Source organism: Erinaceus europaeus, chromosome 1 (genome assembly GCF_950295315.1).
Source record: "Erinaceus europaeus chromosome 1, mEriEur2.1, whole genome shotgun sequence".
In the NCBI taxonomy this organism is placed as follows: domain Eukaryota; kingdom Metazoa; phylum Chordata; class Mammalia; order Eulipotyphla; family Erinaceidae; genus Erinaceus; species Erinaceus europaeus.
The window spans coordinates 5,555,945-5,574,770 of NC_080162.1; the positions used below are offsets into that span (position 1 = coordinate 5,555,945).

The following is an 18,826-nucleotide window of genomic DNA, read 5'->3' on the forward strand; positions in this document are numbered from 1 at the left end:
AAATTTACTGTTTGGATATCACGGACATTATTACTTGTGTTGCAAGGGGGATTATATGTGTTGGACTGGAAGCAAAATTCACCTCTGTCACATCTCTTTATGCATTTAAATATGTCCAAAATGTGCCGCTGCTTAAATAAATCAATATTGTATTGGTCATTCTAGGAGTTCAGCCTGATTCCATTGCTAATCTGTGATTCAAGTGAGTTCAGGGCTGAGCTCACAGGAATTCTAGCCAAGGCTGTGGTAAGTCTTACATGTGACAGAAATTACATATCAGAATACGTGGATTTTTTATTTCTTTTTTTAAAGTAATTTATTTCTTTATTTATGAAAGGGATAGGAGAGAAAGAACCAGACATCACTCTGGCAAATGTGCTGCCTGGGATTGAACTCAGGACCTCATGCTTGAGAGTCTAAGGCTCTATCCATTGTGCCACCACCAGGACAACCTTTTCTTTTCTGGTTTTTTTTTTTTTCTTTTCTTTTCTAGTCTTTTACTTTCTTTCTTTCTTTTTTTTTTTTTTTTTTTGCCTCCAAGTTTATAGCTTGGGCTCCGTGCAGACACTACAAATCCACTGCTCCTAGAGACCATGTTTTCCACTTTATTGGATAGAACAGAGAGAAATTGGGAGAGGAAGGGAACACAGGGAGAGAGAAAGAGAGACACTGGTAGATACTCCGTGCCTCTAGTGAAGCGTCACCCCTGCAGGTGAGGAGCCTGGGACTCAAACCCAGATGTGTGCAAGGGTCCTTGAGCATATTAGTATGTGTGTTTGGCCGGGTTTGCCACTGCCTGGCCCTCAACTCTCTGTCTCCTTCAATAATAATAAATAAATAGATAAATGAATGTATATATATTTAAGAAAGTGAAAGGGATTGAGCTTTCAATTTTTTTTTCTTTCTTTCCCTCCTATGATAACCTATGTAGACTTTGATAAAATCAATTCAAACCTCAGTATAGCATTTTGCTACAAGTTATTTGGTTAATTGTTGAATGAAAAAAGGAAAGGGATAACAACAGATGTATGTGATGAAGAGAAAAAAAATGAACATATGGTTACTAGCTGACAAAATATCTTTGGGAATGTCCACTAGGTGTGGTTATGAAGGGACTGCTAGGAAGTGGGATGTGTCCTCTATCTGTACACATGTGAGAGTTCATCACTTGACTTTACTTCTGTTCTTTACAAAACTTAGCAGCTCATCAAAAGCGAAGTAAAATAAAGTTCACAAATAAAACAATAGAATAGTTCTCTGAATAATTGCTACTGATTGAATCAGAATGTGAGGATGTCACTATCAGTGAGTAAAGAGGACTCAGCAGAGCATAGCTGTTTATATAAAAAACACATTTATTTTGTTTTCATCCCTTATCAAATTCACCTTACCCAAATAAAAGTATATAGCCTAATGAATAATATTATCTAAATGATACCAATACTATGCATAGCTACTTTGAGTTATATGTCCTGACTCCATAGAATATGTTCAAATCATAATGTATATATAGTGCTGTAGGGCAGTTATATCTTACCAGAACTGGAAAAAATATTAACAGTGTTTACAGCTGCTGCTACTAATAGCACTATTAGGATTTTGTTGCTACTATTGTTGTTATCAGTGATTATCATCATCATCATCAGTAATCATTCTGTCCGAATGAGAAACCTTCTTAGCAACACTGCCAGTCTCTTCTCCCGCGTCCACTCTGTCAGTCGGTCTTCTCATTCTCTTTGATTCCCCACACAACGGAAGCTCCCTATGGATAGGCATGAAAACATCAGCAGACGAAGGACTTAGGACGTGAAGAGAAGCACCAAGAAGTTCCCCTCAGATGGAGAACTCGCATATGGCCGGAGCAGATGTGGAACAGGTGGCATCATTCCACTTGCCGTTAGTCAGGAGTACTACACAGTCTTCCCCAGGCGGAGGGCCAGCATTGTTGGGTTCACCATCATTCCAGTTTTTGTAGGTTATCGTGTTTCCTGCCATGTCAACAAATTGACCTTCTATCTCCTGGTCTGTGATGCCCAGAAAGGGTGTTTTTTCTTTGGCTAGACTCTGGATGGCTTTGTTCTCTTCCTCATTCCTGGGAACGGGCATAGTGGCTTGGAAGTGGGCACACAGGGTCTTCACTTCATCAAAGGTCATCATTGCAACACTGTACAAGAAGAACTTATTCCCAACTTTCTTGCCCATTGCAAAAGCCATCCCTAAAATGGGAAAATAAATGTGACATGGTTATGCCTTTTACCCAACTCAAGCTATTTATCTTATTATTAGTTAAAGTTTTCTAAAATAGAGTTGAGGCATAAAATTATAGTTTTCACTTGAATTTCAGGTAAACAATGAATTTAATTTAGTGTAAGTGTTTCCTTATCCAATTTGGGGGAGGGATATAAGTAAACTAAATTTTGATTTATATTGCCTGAAGTTCAAATTTAACTGGGTATCCTGTATATCTATTTCAGACATCTGGCAAATCTAATATGAAGATATAGACTGGTAAAAAAGAAAAGACCTCTGTCATTTTGGATTAGATTTCTAGGATACATATCATTTGTATTTCTGAATGCCACCTCAGTATTATCTTGAGAATAAACACAGTATAATTATTTACTTATTCCAGAGAATTCAGAAGGAAAAGTTAGGCCCCACTGGCAGATTTCAACACCAGTGAGCAAAATGCAAAAGATGGAGGAGGAATTCCTTTGGAATCAAACACTTCACTTTATAAGTTATTTCTGTCATTTTGTAGGTGTTTGTTTGAGCAAGTTAAGTAATACCCTGTTGCCTTTATTTCTACTGAAATGTTGTAAGAGATTCATGAGAAATATTTATCTAGGCACTAGAAAATTGCATAAAGTTGGTAAATCTGTATTACCTCTGTCTGTCCAAACTTTATACAACAGAAGGATAAGGAAGAAGGCTTACACTGTCTGATACGGTCCAGTTCTGCTTGTAGAGCTTCTTTCTCTGAAGTAGTTATCCCACAGTCACAATCTAGAACATTAAAGTGAAGGAATGATTGTTATGAGGGTAGTGAACCTCTTTCAAATTAGGAAAAAAAAGTTTTTACCTTGCTTTTGCTATCTAAAGAAAATTAGGACAGGAGTAGATAGCATAATGGTTATGCAAAGAGACTCATGCCTAAGGCTCTAATGTCCCAGGTTCAATCCCTTGCACCACCATAAACCAGAGCTGATCAGTGCTTTGGTAAAAAATAAATAAAGGGGGTTGGGCAGTAGTGCAGCGGGTTAAGCGCACATGGCATGAAACAAAAGGACCTGCCTAAGGATTCCAGTTCGAGCCCCTGGCTCCCCACCTGCAGCAGGGTCACTTCACAAGTGGTGAAGCAGGTCTGCAGGTGTCTATCTTTCTCTCTTCTGCTCTGTCTCCCCTCCTCTCTCAGTTTCTCTCTGTCCTATCAAAAACAACAACATCAGTGGTAACAATAACAATAATGGCAAGAAGGGTAACAAAATGGGAAAATAGCCTCTAGGAGCAGTGGATTCATAGTGTAGGCACCGAGCCCCAGCAATAACCTTAGAGGCAAAAAAAAATTATATATATATATATATATATATATATATGTATGTATATATAATATGTATATATAATTAAAAACACTGAGAAGTAAATAAAAAATCTCTATTTTATCTTGGTCTATGAATGTATCTGATGTCATATTATGCATACATGTCTGTTCATATAAAAATATATTCATACAGTCTCTCCGTGACTAGCAAGCATAAGAGTATGCCAGAAGCTGTCTTACTGCCATCATTTTCTGAAGTAAGTATCTCTATGGATGGAAAGAAATCTCTTGGGGAATAATTGTGGACTTATGATTATTAACTGAAAGTATTGCAGAGCCTTATCTCTGGTGAAATCAATATTGGTTTATATTTGATTTTTTCTGTCACTATTGTCTTTGATTTTTTTTTTCCTTAATCAAAAGTGTTTGTGAGTTTTCCATTATTCAAGTGAAAAGGACAGGAGCCTAGTCATGCTTCATGATGGAAATCAGGTCTCAAAAGAGTGACACATTGTCTATTCAGAAAATGAAATCTATTTCCCCACTCTTTGGATGTGGGCTACTCTTGCGATACTCTTCTTCTTCTACAGGATAGAAGATGCAAAGGGGATGCTTTCTAACCTTCGGAAGGCCCTCACACTTCCATTCTTCCTTCTCTTGAAGACTCATGCAATGACCTCTCTGTATACAAGCCTTGGGTAGTCTTTAAGAACACGAGAGATCAGTGATTCAACTATGCTTATCACTTTAGCTGACAGCTGAACTTCTAGCTATATAAGGACACCATGGATCAATCGTACATCACAGATATATTGGGAAATCCATATAGGTCCAGCCAAGAAATTGTTTGGGGAGTTAGGTGGTGGCACAGAGGGTTAAGTGCACATGGTGCCAGCGCAAGGACTGGCTTAAGGATCCCTGTTCAAGCCCCCTGCTCCCCACCTGCAGGGGAATCGCTTCTCAGGCAGTGAAGCAGGTCTGTAGGTGTCTGTCTTTCTCTCCCCCTCTCTGTCTTCCCCTCCTCTCTCCATTTCTCTCTGTCCTATCCAACAACGACGACATCAATAATAACTACAACAATAAAACAACAAGGACAACAAAAGGACATAAATATTTTAAAAATTAAAAAAAAAAGAAATTGGCTGATTTATAGAGCTTTGATTTAAGTAAATAACTGGGTTTTCTATATATACATTTTTAAATTAAAAGATAAATGGCATGCCATATATACCACTGTTGGAGACATAGTCATAAATAAATCTAGTTTTTAAATATATATATATATATATATATATATATATATATATATATATATATTCATTTTTAGACCAGATCCTCACATTGGTTTCTATTAGCTGAGGAAGAGCAAAGGCTCACTTATCCAGAAGAGATACCTGGTGAGAGAGTGACCTTGGAGATTTGTAAGCCTGTATGCCATCTATACAGAGGCATAGTGACCCTCTGAATATCCATATAAGCTGGTGACTACTTGGGCTTCTAGATTAGGAAATAGAGTTGAACAACGTCCCAGGAAGCCTCAGGACAAAGGGAACAATATTTGCTGTGGTAGGTTGCTTTCTCTTTTTGCTTTTAACTCCTGAGTGTCATACATGTACATTCTGTCATGTCTAGACCAGTTTCCCATATACAGATGCTCTACCATCTGTAGAGTGACACCCCACCCCCATGCCAGTGCCTTGGTGTCCTCCACATGGGGCCTGGGTTTGAATTGGGCACTTGACACACAGTCCACACCAACTTTCATGAGTGAGCTCTTTCCTGATTCCTGAGCTTGACTTCTTACCGGGACGATCCCCAGGGTCTCCTTTTTGACCCATTGCTCCTTTGATCCCGGGAAAGCCTTGGATTCCTGGAGGGCCTACTTTTCCAGGAGGCCCCTGGATGCCTCTGAGTCCTTGGCCTAGTAAGAGACAGAGGTAGCATGCTTTAATCTTTGTATCCTTGTTTTCTTTCTGCATGAGTTGGATGTCCAATTTCCTCTCAGGATAAAGGAGATGCTGACTCAGAGTCAACCTTTAAAGCCAGAGCATGACCTTTATGTCATGGGACAAGTTGCCTTAAGCCACTGTCTCCTCATCAGGCAGGACATAAACTCCTGCCTGGAAGCCTGGAGTTAGATCACTGTTTTGAATTATAATGCACAGTTGAGGGAAAGCCAGCATACGTAATAGGACATCACCCTCTTGGCAGTTTTAGGCCCCTTCTTCTGGAAGGTAAAGCCTTACATAGACAGAATGTCTCAGGCTATATGCTGGTCCCTGTTCAGGGTGCCAGATGCCGGGCTAGCTTTGCGGGTGGGAGACAGATGACCAGGGACTCATGGCTGAGCTGGGAATGCAGTTCAATCTTTATTGATGAGCAGGAATGCAGTGCAATCTATCTAATCTCCATTCATTAGAAAATCCTGTCCTTTATATCTCCTGAGGCGGAAGTGTCAGGAAGAGGAAGTACGTAGGATAGGGGGTGGGGAGAAGGAAAAAACTGCGAGAGCCAGTGGGGATTAAATGGTGGAAAACAGGCTGTGACTAGGAGAGGGGGCGGAGTGGAAAAAGAGCTCAAACCAGTGGGGATTAAACCAGTGCACGTCTCAAACAAAACAATGATTATGTAAATAGACCACAACATTAAGCAATGCAAGGGAACCTAACATGATGATCAAAACAAAAGGGGTCTTAGAAGCAGAATTAGAAGCAGACTAACAGCCATACCTGGCTCTCCTTTTTCTCCCTTGATGCCATCACGCCCATCTCTTCCAGGGAGGCCATTCAGGCCTGCAGGACAGCAGGCCATTGCAGGACAGTTCTTTCGGGTGTTGTCACTCTCTTCTATTTCCGAGCAAGATGCTGTCACCATCAGAAGGAGGAGTGGCAGAAAAATCCACATGGTCCTAACATCGGTGGGGAGAGTCAAGACAGATAATAGCATTTTATCTGGTATTCAACACACATTCAAAATAGAGCATCTATTCTAAAATCTTGACTGGCCACTGGTGATATAGCATGAATGACCCATGCATGCTCTGCCTCCATACTGGGGATTTGGCTAAGAAAATCTTTCCTGGGAGTCAGGCGGCAGTGCAGCAGGTTAAGTGCATGTGGCGCAAAGCACAAGGACCGGCATAAGGATCCCAGTTCCAGCCCCTGGCTCCCCACCTGCAGGGGAGACGCTTCACAGGCGGTGAAGCAGGTCTGCAGGTGTCTGTCTTTCTCTCCCCCTCTCTGTCTTCCCTTCCTCTCTCCATTTCTCTCTGTCCTATCCAACAATGACAACAATTCTTCTTCTTCTAGCGTTTGCCCTTCTTCCATAGCCAGTCAACAGCATCAGGTTGAGCCTGATGTAAAGTTTCGAGATAATAACCACCACAACAAAAAACAAGGGCAACAAAAGGGAATATATATATATATACGAAATCTTTCCTGTAACATTGTGTGATGTGTCTGCCTACTTGAACAAAGTTTTGCACATCAACTTGTAGTGGGAGTCTGGGGTACTTTTACCAGTGTTCAAGTTTCTGGAGAATGATGACTGTTTCTGTGTAGGTGTGAGTGCAGAGAGTGGTGCAATAACAGCTTTCTAATAATGTCTGTTGACTTAGGGGATAGCTGAGAATTACTATTACTATTTTTTTTTTTGCCTCCAGGGATATTGTTAGGACTTGGTGCCGGCACTATAAGTCCAGGGCTCCTGGCAATCATTTTTCTTTCTCCTTTCCTTCCTTCCTTTTTTCTTTCTTTCCTTTCATTCCTTCCTTTCTTTTATTCTTTCTATTTTCATTATTTATTTTTATTTTTACTTGACAGGACAGAGAGAAATTAATAGGGACAGAGAAAGAGGGACATCTTCAGACCTGCTGTACCACTTGTAAAGAGTCTCCTCTGAAGACTGAAGACGGGGAGTGGGACCTTAAACCCAAATCCTTGCACGTGGTGATATATGCCCTTAACTGAGTGTACCACAGTCTGGCCCCCACGGAAATTATTATTCAAGAAGTTGTAGGAATTCTTCCTTCCTCTGTCCTTTGGGATCCTCTGCTACATGCATTATATCATCTTCTCTAGATAATCCATCACCCTCCAAGGTCAGAGAACCACATTTACTCACTCTCAGGCCCTCAGCTGCAGGGAGGAAGCACTGGTAATCACCACTTGCTTTACTTTGCTTCCTATTGACGCTTTACTCCCCCCTGCAACTGAGCCTTGCACAGCTGCAACATTTTTCTAGATATTTCTCATTTCCTCTTTCCTCACAAGGATCCACAGCTCCCTTTAATTTTGATATGTGACGGCCTGTCTTCTGAGTTCAGATCAGCAGCAAGCACACCACCTTTCTTGAAATGTCTCATTCCTTAATCTTTCCAGGCCTGCCTGTCAATGTTTTCTCCTGCTAATTCTCCTTAGAAAATGTTGGCAGCCTGGCTTTGGAGGTCTGATCATTCATGTCTCCATTTGTAGAGAGAGGGTCAGTGTGTTTCCTCAGGTCAGGAAAATACACACACCTGCATGGCTGTTGCTGTCTCTCTCTCCCCACCCTGCTTTTTAGGAAATATCTTTCTAGGCTTCCCTGGTTAAAATAATGTTCTGGCCCTTTGACCTAAAACTACAGATTCAGTCATCAGAAATAACTTACTATGTTCCTAGCCGTGACCACAGAATGCGAGCTCAGATCCACAGGGGTGCAGAGGTTGCACGGGCTCTTGTGATGAAAATAGGCCCGAATCAAACTGATAGGGGGTTACAGTTAATGATATTTATATACTTTCCCCATATTTGGGAGCTACTCTCTTCCCTGATCCAGCTCTCTAGTCCTTTCTCCAACTATGACACCATCTCCCTGTCAGGCTCAGGCAAAAACTAGTAAAGGCATGGGCCCCTTGGAATAGACTAAAATAGACCTACCAGCTTTTTCCAGTGTGGAGACCCCAAATCTTCATCTGCTATATTCTTGCCTTTAGGTTCATGATTAAAATAAACATTTTTGTTCTGCTTTCTATCTTAATTCTATTTCAGCCACCAGGTCCCAGATGCTACCATGATGCCAACCTAACTTCCTTGGGCAGACGACCCCACCAATGTGTCCTGGATCCCTGCCTCCCCAGAGCCCTGCCCCACTAGGGAAAGAGAGAGACAGGCTGGGAGTATGGGTCAACCTGCCAACATCCATGTTCAGCGGGGAAGCAATTACAGAAGCCAGACCTTCAACCTTCCATGCCCCATAATGACCTTGGGCCCATGCTCTCAGAGGGATAAAGAACAGGAAAGCTTCCAGTGGAGGGATGGGATAAGGAGTCCTGGTGGTGGGAATTGTGTCCCTCTTGTCCTATGTTTTTGTCAATATTTACATTCCATAAATAGTAATAATAATAAAATTATAAGATAATAATAATAATAAAGAAATAACTTACTGAGGCTTCCACAGAGCAGGATACAATGACAGAGAAGATGGTTTTCTAGCAAGTGTCTCAGGATGAGGCGGAAAATCTCAAAGGGCCCATTCACCTATAAATAGGGGCAACTTGGGCCTAACCTTCAACTCCAGATTAATGAACAACTTTTATGACCACAGGAAATGCTTTCAGGAACATTTCCAAGTGGCCTTCAGCACTATGGTTGGTGCCTATCTCTTTTGATACTACACACTTCCTCCTTCAAATACTGTCCATTCTGACAAGCCTTCTCGTTGAGCCGTAGGAAGTAGGTTCACACGGTTAATCAAGGTCAGCACTTCTAAAGAAAGAAACTTACACAGCTGCAAATCTACACACGTGCTAACCATGCCTGCTTAGCTGAACAGAATCGCTCCTCAGTAGCACTACAGAATTTTTCTAGGACCACTCGTCATGCTCTGCACTTGTTTTTGGCTGAGCCTCCCCATTCAGGGCATCAGCTTCTGACTCTTGTTCTTGTACCTGAATACCCCTGACTTGCAGTAAATTTGTCTTTAACTCTTTATCTAAAATAGATCTATCTAATTACTTTCTAGACTCTTAACATGTCCTTCTTTCTTTTTTTTTTAATTTTTTTTTTATTTAAGAAAGGATTAATTAACAAAACCATAGGGTAGGAGGGGTACAACTCCACACAATCCCCACCACCCAATCTCCATTTCCCACCCCCTCCCCTGATAGCTTTCCCATTCTCTATCCCTCTGGGAGCATGGACCCAGGGTCATTGTGGGTTGCAGAAGGTAGAAGGTCTGGCTTCTGTAATTGCTTCCCCGCTGAACATGGACGTTGACTGGTCAGTCCATACTCCCAGTCTGCCTCTCTCTTTCCCTAGTAGGGTGGGTCTCTGGGGAAGCTGAGATCCAGGACATATTGGTGGGGTCTTCAATCCAGGGAAGCCTGGCTAGCATCCTGATGGCATCTGGAACCTGGTGATTGAAGAGAGAGTTAACATATATAGTCAAACAAATTGTTGAGCAATCATGGACCCAAAGCTTGGAATAGTGGAGAGGAAGTGTTAGGGAGGTACTCACTGCAAACTCTAGTGTACTTCTGCTTTCAGGTATATATTTTGCAGTAGTTTATGGATACGTGTGAACATAAGCTCTCTCTCACAGAAACTGGTGTATATCTAGGTTATGGGACTTTGTTAGAAAGTGAACCACCTGAGATGAAATAAGAGTGTACTATAAAAGGAAAGGTCTCACCCGAGTAATGAAGCTGAAGGGTTGTCATTCCACACGTGAAGTCTCTGGACACAGTCTGAGGTAAAGCATGTTGAGGTGGCAATCGTTGCCTTGGTTAGGTTGTGGTTGGCGGATGAAATATTATTTGATATGGATTGGGAGAGCTATGTACAAGATACTGGGTACTGTACAGCAAACCCTAACAAAAGGACTTTTCAAAGTTAAACCAATTACCAAAAAATGTGATGCTAACATTAACTATCGATTGTCTTTTTGAACCCTAAGACAGCAGGAACCTCACGTCTCCACTGTAGAGCCCCTACTTCCCCCAGTCCTGGCACCCTTCTTTCTTTTTTTAAATATCACTTACACTATAAGGATTTTCTTTCCTCTTGATTATGGTAAATATACACATTTGCTGCTCGACAATGAAGTGTCCAGTTAAGTAGTGCTAAGCATATCCACAATGCTGAGCAACCACCAACATCTGTGGCCAGATGCTTTTGCCACTTTTTTTTCTTGGTTTTTTTTTTTTTTTTAAATATGTATTTTATTTATTTATTCCCTTTTGTTGCCCTTGTTGTTTTATTGTTGTAGTTATTATTGTTGTTGTCGTTGTTGGATAGGACAGAGAGAAATGGAGAGAGGAGGGGAAGACAGAGAGGAGGAGAGAAAGATAGACACCTGCAGACCTGCTTCACCGCCTGTGAAGCGACTCCCCTGCAGGTGGGGAGCCGGGGGTTCGAACCGGGATCCTTATGCCGGTCCTTGTGCTTTGCGCCACCTGCGCTTAACCCGCTGCGCTACAGCCCGACTCCCTTTTTTCTTGGTTTTTATGAGTGATGTAATAATAGTAATAAGATTGAAAGATAAAAGAGGTATATAATTCCATACAGTTCCCAGCACCAGAGTTCTGTGTCCCACCTCCTCCACTGGAAGTTTCCCTATTTTTTTTCTTTAAATTTTTATTTTTATTTATTTCTTTATTGAGGGATTAATGGTTTACAGTTGACAGTAAAATACAACACAGTTTGTACATGCATAACATTTCCCAGTTTTCCACATGACAATACAACCCCCACTAGGACCTGAGCCCCCCACCCCCACCCCAGAGTCTTTTACTTTGGTGCAGTACACCAACTCCAGTCCAAGTTCTGCTTAGTGTTTTCCCTTCTGATCTTGTTTTTCAACTTCTGACTGTAAATTGGATCATCCCATATCCTTTCTTCTGTTTCTAACTTATCTCACTTAAAATGATATCTTCAAGCTCCATCCAAGATGGGGTGACAAAGACAAATTCATCATTTTTAATAGCTGAGTAGTATTCTGTTGCCGATATAGACCACAGGACATTTTCCATTCTTTATCCCTCTGGGAGTACGGACCAAAGATCTGTATAAGGTGCAGAAGGCAGGAGGTCAGGCGTCTGTAATTATGTCTCCATTGGATAAGGTCATTGACAGGTCAATCCACACCCACAGCCTGTTTCTACTTTTCCCTGGTGCAGCAGGACTCTGGGGAGGTGGAGTTCCAGGACACATTAGTGAGGTTGTCTGCCCAGGGAAAGTCAGATTGGCATCATGGTAGCATCTGCAACTTGGAGATAATGTTGCAAATGTTACGGTTTTGTGTACTGCTGTTATAAAGCTGAGTTGAGTCTGCTATATTAATAAACATTACTCAGGAGGAGAGAGGAGTGTATCAAGGCCAAGCAGTATTTTATAAAGGAGATGCAGAGGCCCATGCATTCTCCCCCACCCTCTCCCCCACCCCTACTCCCCCACTCCTATCCCAAGGCTAAGAGAGGAGGACTTTAGCATTTTCATGGCTCTCCGAGACAGCATCATCTTTTCCTTTTTTCCTGTCAGATAGGATTTTGGAATCATCACTATGCCTCCACCCGACTTGCTTCACGTCCCTGTCATGCAAAACTATTTGTGACTAGAAGTGAGTGTACCATGATCTACCTTGAAGGGATAGCCAGTAGCTTCCTGGGTGATTCTCTTTCTCAGAAGTGTGCTTTGTGACCAAGTTTGACCTAATTCTTAAGCTCCCCGCCCTTTGATGCCACCACTTTGTCCTTTGCTTGTCTAGCTTTGCTGCTGAACGCTTTGAGAATCTTAAGATATCACAAACTGTTCAACAATGCAAATGACACATAGCCATATAGTATGGGCAGTGGTTATCAGAATCCTTTTGGGCTGGACTGGTAAGATACATCTGCCTATGTGAGAAGCTGCTCTGAAATGATCCTAAACACAGGCCCAACTCTTCTTTAAGTGACGCTTAAAGATGAGTTGGGCCCAAGACAATCAGGATCTGCTTTCGTGCCTGCCCCAGAAATTGCAAATTATGTGGTTCTCAGAGCCCTCTCCCAATGCCCACTGCCCAATACCCACTCACAGCCTTGTGGGATTTCTATTGTCAGAGAATATTCTCTCTGGGGATTCTTCTTTCTAACAACTGAAGTTTTCTGTTGGGGACTAACACTAGGAGACAGGTACCCTTGATTATACCTCTCCGGACCTAGTGATGCTTTTTGTAAGGGTTCATCTTCTGTCCCTGTTTTGTCTCTCCATGAGAAGCACAGAATATGGCTTGGTAGTAATCCCAACATTCTAGAGCAGTTTACTGCTGAGAAAATGAGAGCTATGATTGAGTACATGTATCACTGCAGAAACACAAGGTCCAGAAGTATACACCATTTGATATGGCTCATTGCAAAAGACCTGCTACTGGCTTTAAATAATTATAACAACACCCACAAAAGAAACTTTAAAATATAGGTCATATTACATACAAACTAACAGAGTAAAATGTCAAAATGAATAAGATCATTGAAATGAATACATCACATGAGCTATAATATTATTTGTGAATCTGAAAAGTGATTTATAGAAAGAAATGTATTATTTAGTTGATGCCATTCCTGGAATAGAATTCTCCAAACACATGAAATGCCCTAAATGAAGAAACCATAAAGCTGTCTCCTCCTCCTCCTCCTTATTATTATTGAAGTATATTTGTGAAAGTGTAATTTACAGAGGAATCATTGTCATGACTAAACATTTGGTTAGAGGGCTGTAGCTTTCCTCTCCCACCTTTTGTCATCTTGAGGGAGAGAGAAGGACTGGAAATTGAGTTCAATCACCAGTGATTAATGATTTATCAATCTTGCTTATGCAACAAAGCCTTGATATGAAATAAAAGTCAGAGTTCACAGAACTTCCAAGTTGGTGAACACATGGAGATACAAAGTATACAGAACATCTGATAAAGGCATTGAAGTACCTGATCCATTTCTACATACATACCCTGTGCATCACATCTGCCTGGATGTTCCTGCATTAGATCAGCTCTTAATAGAAGATAAAAATGAATTAAATGTTTCTTTGAGGTTAGTGAGTTACTCCAGTAAATACATGGAACCAAAGTGCAAGACTTAGGAAGAAGCTTCCATCACTAGTTGATGTGCAAGAAATAAAGATGTCACACAAAGTGGATGTGTGTGGTCAGTCTCGTAGGACTGATGCCAACTCTAGGTATATAATGACAGAGCTGAGTTTAATTGTAGACTACCCAGCTGGTGTCAGATGATTTCTTGGTGCTGAGTGGTGAGGGAGGATTCTGTAGTATGGGTAAAACACAGGGTGGAGGTGACTGAAGAGCCTGCCTTAACTCTGTGAGAACAGAGAAAGAAGTTTCCAAGTTTTTGAGCAAAGAGTTTGGAAAATGAGAATGAGAGGATGGTTTTAGCAAATGCAATACTAGACTGGAAAATAAAAGTGCCTTGTATATATACATTGTTCTCTGTTTCCCCAGAAAAAAAAGCAAAAACATATCACAAATAGGGTAAAAGAGGAGTAGAAGAAACAGATGATGTCTCTGGACATCAAGTGGGACACAACCAAGAGGTACTTACCTTTGACATTTCCCCTAAGCCATGCTCCAACAATGCCGAGACTCTAAGCACTTCAATTGTGAAGCCCATTTCAGCATGAAGGTCTCCTAAGGAACTCAGAGGAGAGTCAGAAATGTTTAGAAATGGGCACAAGTACTTTGTTCCTGGTGTTGTTTCATTTTGATTCTTGTGTTCATCTACATGCATCAGTCATGCCTGAGACCATCTGGATGAAGGATAGTACCCTTGGAGCTGAAAATGAAGTTTGTAAAACATCTTCTGCTATATGAGGCAGCTCTCAATTCTCATAGTCTGCAAGGACAGAGACAGAGGCTGCTTAGCTCTGTAGTAAGAATCAACTGCATCATTAATTTAATCACTGGAACGCCCATGGTGTACAGTTAGACACGTGCATTTTCAGAGTTGAAGAAGAAGAAGGAGGAGGAGGAGGAGAAAGATAGAGAGGGAGAGGGAGAAGGAGAGGGAGAGGGAGAGGGAGAGGGAGAGGGAGAGGGAGAGGGAGAGGGAGAGGGAGAGGGAGAGGGAGAGGGAGAGGGAGAGGGAGAGGGAGAAAGACCACAGTAGCAGGAATTGGGCTCAATCCTGAGTCATGCACAAGGCAAAGCAACACACAACCCAAGTGGGCTTTCTGCAGACAAACATGCACATTCTTGTTCACATGCCAGAATCAGGAACAGGATTCTCTGAGTGTCCACTTTGCCTTCTTTTGAAGGAGTTGTCACAATGACTTTGTAGGTAGGTTTTCCATCTGGGTGTCAATCGTGATATTAATTGTGCACTGATGTACATGAAATGAAGCTTAGCATAATGAATGATTCAACCTGAGTAAAAATCAATGGTTATTGGTGTATTGCACCGAAGTAAAAGACTCTGGTGTGGGTGGGTGGAGGGTTTAGGTCCTGCAACAGGATGGCAGAAGAAGACATGGTGGGGGGGTGTATTGTTCTGTGGAAAACTGGGAAATGTTAAGCATGTACAAACTATTGTGTTTATTGTCAACTATAAACAGTTAATCCCCCAATAAATAAATAAATAAATAAACAATGGCAGTATATAACAGTGGAGCAAAGACCTATTGGAAAAGGTATGGTTAAAATCTTTCTAGTCAACACAAGTCGAACCTGAAATGAAATTGGAGTATTTCACCAAAGTAAAAGACTCTGGGGTGGGTGGGTGGGTGGGTGGGGAGAATACAGGTCCATGAAAAATGATGAATGAAATAGTGGGGGTTGTATTGTTAAATGGGAATCTGGGGAATGTTATGCATGTTCAAACTATTGTATTTACTGTTGAATGTAAAGCATTAATTCCCCAATAAAGAAATAAATTATTTAAAAAAAAATCTTTCTAGTCAGCCTGCAAGAACTAGTGTGGAGCTATACAGAGAAGCCATTCCTCTGGAGCACAAGAATGGGCAAGCCAGACACTGTGGCCATGCTGGCCGCAGCGCTGGTAACACTGGGAGGGAAGCAGGAGGGGGGCTGAGGTGAAGCCAAAGAGTTCAAGCTTTGTTCCAGTCCTGAGAGCATCAACTCGGGAGGACTATGAGATAGATCCAGAGATGGGAGGGCATGAGACTGGGGCAGAGACAGGCAGGAGACTCAGGTCCAGTTGTCCATCAGAGGAATAATAACTCCAAGATAGTTACCTTAGTGACAAGAGTAGAGTTATGATTTACAGCTCAGTTGTCGCCATGTGAATGCAAGGGCTCTGGAAGGAGTACTGGGGGTGGGGGTGGGGGTGGGGGCTGACAGAACACTTGGGACCTTGTGCACAATGAGAATGTGGGGGAGGGCTTGCGCTGAGGATGAGAGTGTTATGCAGACACCCAGCAGAGTCCTTGGCTTGGCTGCAACAGACAACACCTATTGGCTCTTCTGACTGGCAGACATTGCAGAAGCCTCCTTTTCTTGTAGCTTCTCTCAAGCACCCACTATTATGAATGTCAACTATGCTGGTTTTCAAGGAGATGTTGAAGGATTTGTAGCTCCAAAACCTTTGATCATTGACACCATCAACATATCCCATGTGTACTTCCTTGTGTCTGTCAGCACCATGTGGGAGTCCTTCTGCCAAGCTTTGTGAGAGAGTGAGAGCTAAGACGAGGGAAGGAGAATGGGCCTGAGTGGTCGGGGACTCTGTGGCTGCCTCTAGGTCCAGCAAGTCTATGTCCAGTTCACCAGCCTTTAAGACAATCTGATGTACTGGGTTAAAATTAAATTTTGACTATCTACCTATTTCATATATCAGAACTGTAATTCCCAAAGTGACTATGTTTAGAGGTGGGACCTTTAAGGAGATAACTAAGAATAGGTGAGGCCATAAGGCTGGTACCTTAATCTTATATAGCTGTTGTCATCATGAAAAGAAGACAGAAAGGTCTCTGCTCTGTGCATGCACATTTAGAGAACATGATGTGTATGGGGGGGGGAGAGGGGACTCACCCATAGATCAGGAGAGAGGCCACATCAGATTTCCAGTATCCAGAACACAGACACCTGTATCTGTAACAGCACAATCTGGAATGTTTAGCAACTGCAGCATGAGAAGATTTAGTGGTCCTGGACTTGGAGCAGTGGATAAAGCACTGGACTCTGAAGCAGGAGGTTTTAAATTCAATCCCCAGAAGCACAAGTACCAGAATAATGTCTGGTTCTTTCTCTCTTTTTGCCTATCTTTGTCATGAATTAATAACAACAACAACAACAACAATAATGAAAATAATAAAAGATTTACCTAGTGAAGTCAAGGAAAGCCATCCAATCCCTCTCACCATATTTTTTTTTGCAACAGGAAACCAGGGATAGTTAAGGACATTTTGTTTTTATTGTCAGCTGTTAAATAGGGATGAGGAAATCATTTCAAAAACAAACATTGTTGGAGAGCTAACTGGAGCATCCTGTGCAGATGAAGTCCCTGCCTTTTGAGGGGAAAGAGGACAAGTACCATGACAGAGAAGGCACGGCAGAACAGAGTCCCCTGAAGAAACACAAGGTGAGAACAAACACAGGGGAGACTGATCACCAGGCCAGACTGATGGATGACACCTGGCTCCCAGCTGACTCCTCTATTTACAGAGATGAAATGACCCAGAGGCCTATTTTGCTACTTCCCACAGCTCTGCTTCATAAGCCTTGATCAAGAACAGGAGCTCCCTGAGCTAAGTAAGCAATTAGGGTCAGAAAGCAAGAGAAATTACAGATCAGCCCTGCCATCTTGTGGTCAAATTTGACATAGCAGCAGTGGACTAGGGACAACATTCTTTCATTTTACAAATTAAACTTTCTGAACACTGTCTAATGCCAGACATTGTGTTAGGACCTGGCAGACCAATAATGTAGCTGCATAGTCTTGTGAGTTCAGAGTATAATGGGGGTTATGGCAAAAGCGTCTACTAGGACTATATAAACACAGGGATGGAAAGAATGAGAAGATGAAAAGAGCAAATATCTGGATTGTACCTTTGGGGGTGGGGGGGTGTCTGTCCTTAAGAATAAAGTTTCATCTGTTGTTGGGCACTTGGGTTGCTTCCAGGTTTTAGTTATTGTGAACTGTGATGCTGTGAAGATAGGTATACACAGATCTTTTTGGATGGGTGGGACTGAGTCCTTAAGATGGATCACTAGGAGAGGTATTACTGTCATACGGAAGGTCGTACCCTTCTTATTCTATAGTCTTGTCTATATTTTAATTTTATAAATAAATTTTGAAAGAGGGAGAGAAACAGAGATGGAGAGAGAAGGAGAGATACCACAACACCAAGGTTCTTCCAGTGCAGTGGACGGTCAGGTTCTGCTCGGGCCATGCACAGAGCCAAGTCTGCACACTAACCAGGTGAGTCTTTTTACTGGCCTGTTTCAGTTTTATCTTATAAAAATCATGATCTTGATTTGCTTACCTCATCTTTTAACCGGAAAAAAAAAGGATAAAGGTTCAAGGAAGCACTTTCCAAGTTCAAATGAAAAGCTCTATAAATTCAAGACTGCTGATAATCTTGGCATTTGAAAGGCGAAGTTTACTTCCTTCTGGACTGGGCTTCTCAGAAGTGACCACCTGTGTCCGAGTATGTGTTTCTTCATCTGTAGCAAGAACATCTGAGTAGCATCTATATACAGTGAACTCCTGCCATATTGGGATAATGTGACCAGTTCTCTCTTTGCACCATTGTCTTGAAGTGGGGCAAAGTGGGGCTTCATTTCTGGGCTAGATCTGACCTTGATTAAGTGATCACAGCCCCATGCATATTCCTGTAAAGACTCATTGAAGGGGAATTTGAATGAAAGACAAAGTCAACGTTTAGCTTTCCTGGAAAATCACATTGAATACTACCATGGGGTACATTAAGGTATGTTTTCAGTTCATTTTATTATTATCATTTTTTTTTATTGCCACAGGTTTATCCCTAGGGTATAGTAACTACAGAATGAATGAATCCACAGATCCAAGTGACCATTTTTTTCTTTTTTAAATTATTGTTTTATTTCTTTTTATTTAATAGGAGAGAGTGAAATTAGGAGGAGGACAGAGAGAAAGAGAAAAAGAGAGGCACTTGCAATACTGCTTCTCAGTGTGTGAAGCTTACTCCCTGCAGGCGGGTACAACAGGCTTGAACCTGGGTTCTCATACAGGGCAGTGTGTATGCTTAACCATGGGAGCCGTTGCCGGGGTGCCAAGTAGTTTTTAAATCCTAAGGATATAGGTTAGAAAGTGCAATA

The 18,826-nt window shown here is 41.8% G+C and overlaps 1 protein-coding gene across 1 annotated transcript; it reads right to left on the reverse strand.

Moving 5' to 3' along the window:
* Positions 1 to 1,337: 1,337 nt before the first annotated feature.
* On the reverse strand, positions 1,338 to 9,040 carry MBL2 (mannose binding lectin 2). Its single transcript, XM_007520746.3, has 5 exons — positions 8,964 to 9,040; positions 6,271 to 6,449; positions 5,346 to 5,462; positions 2,938 to 3,006; positions 1,338 to 2,216 (listed from the first exon to the last, which is right to left on the reverse strand). The coding sequence occupies exons 2-5, from the start codon at positions 6,443 to 6,445 to the stop codon at positions 1,834 to 1,836; spliced, it is 744 nt and encodes a 247-aa protein (XP_007520808.1). The 5' UTR covers positions 6,446 to 6,449; positions 8,964 to 9,040; the 3' UTR covers positions 1,338 to 1,833.
* Positions 9,041 to 18,826: the final 9,786 nt, after the last annotated feature.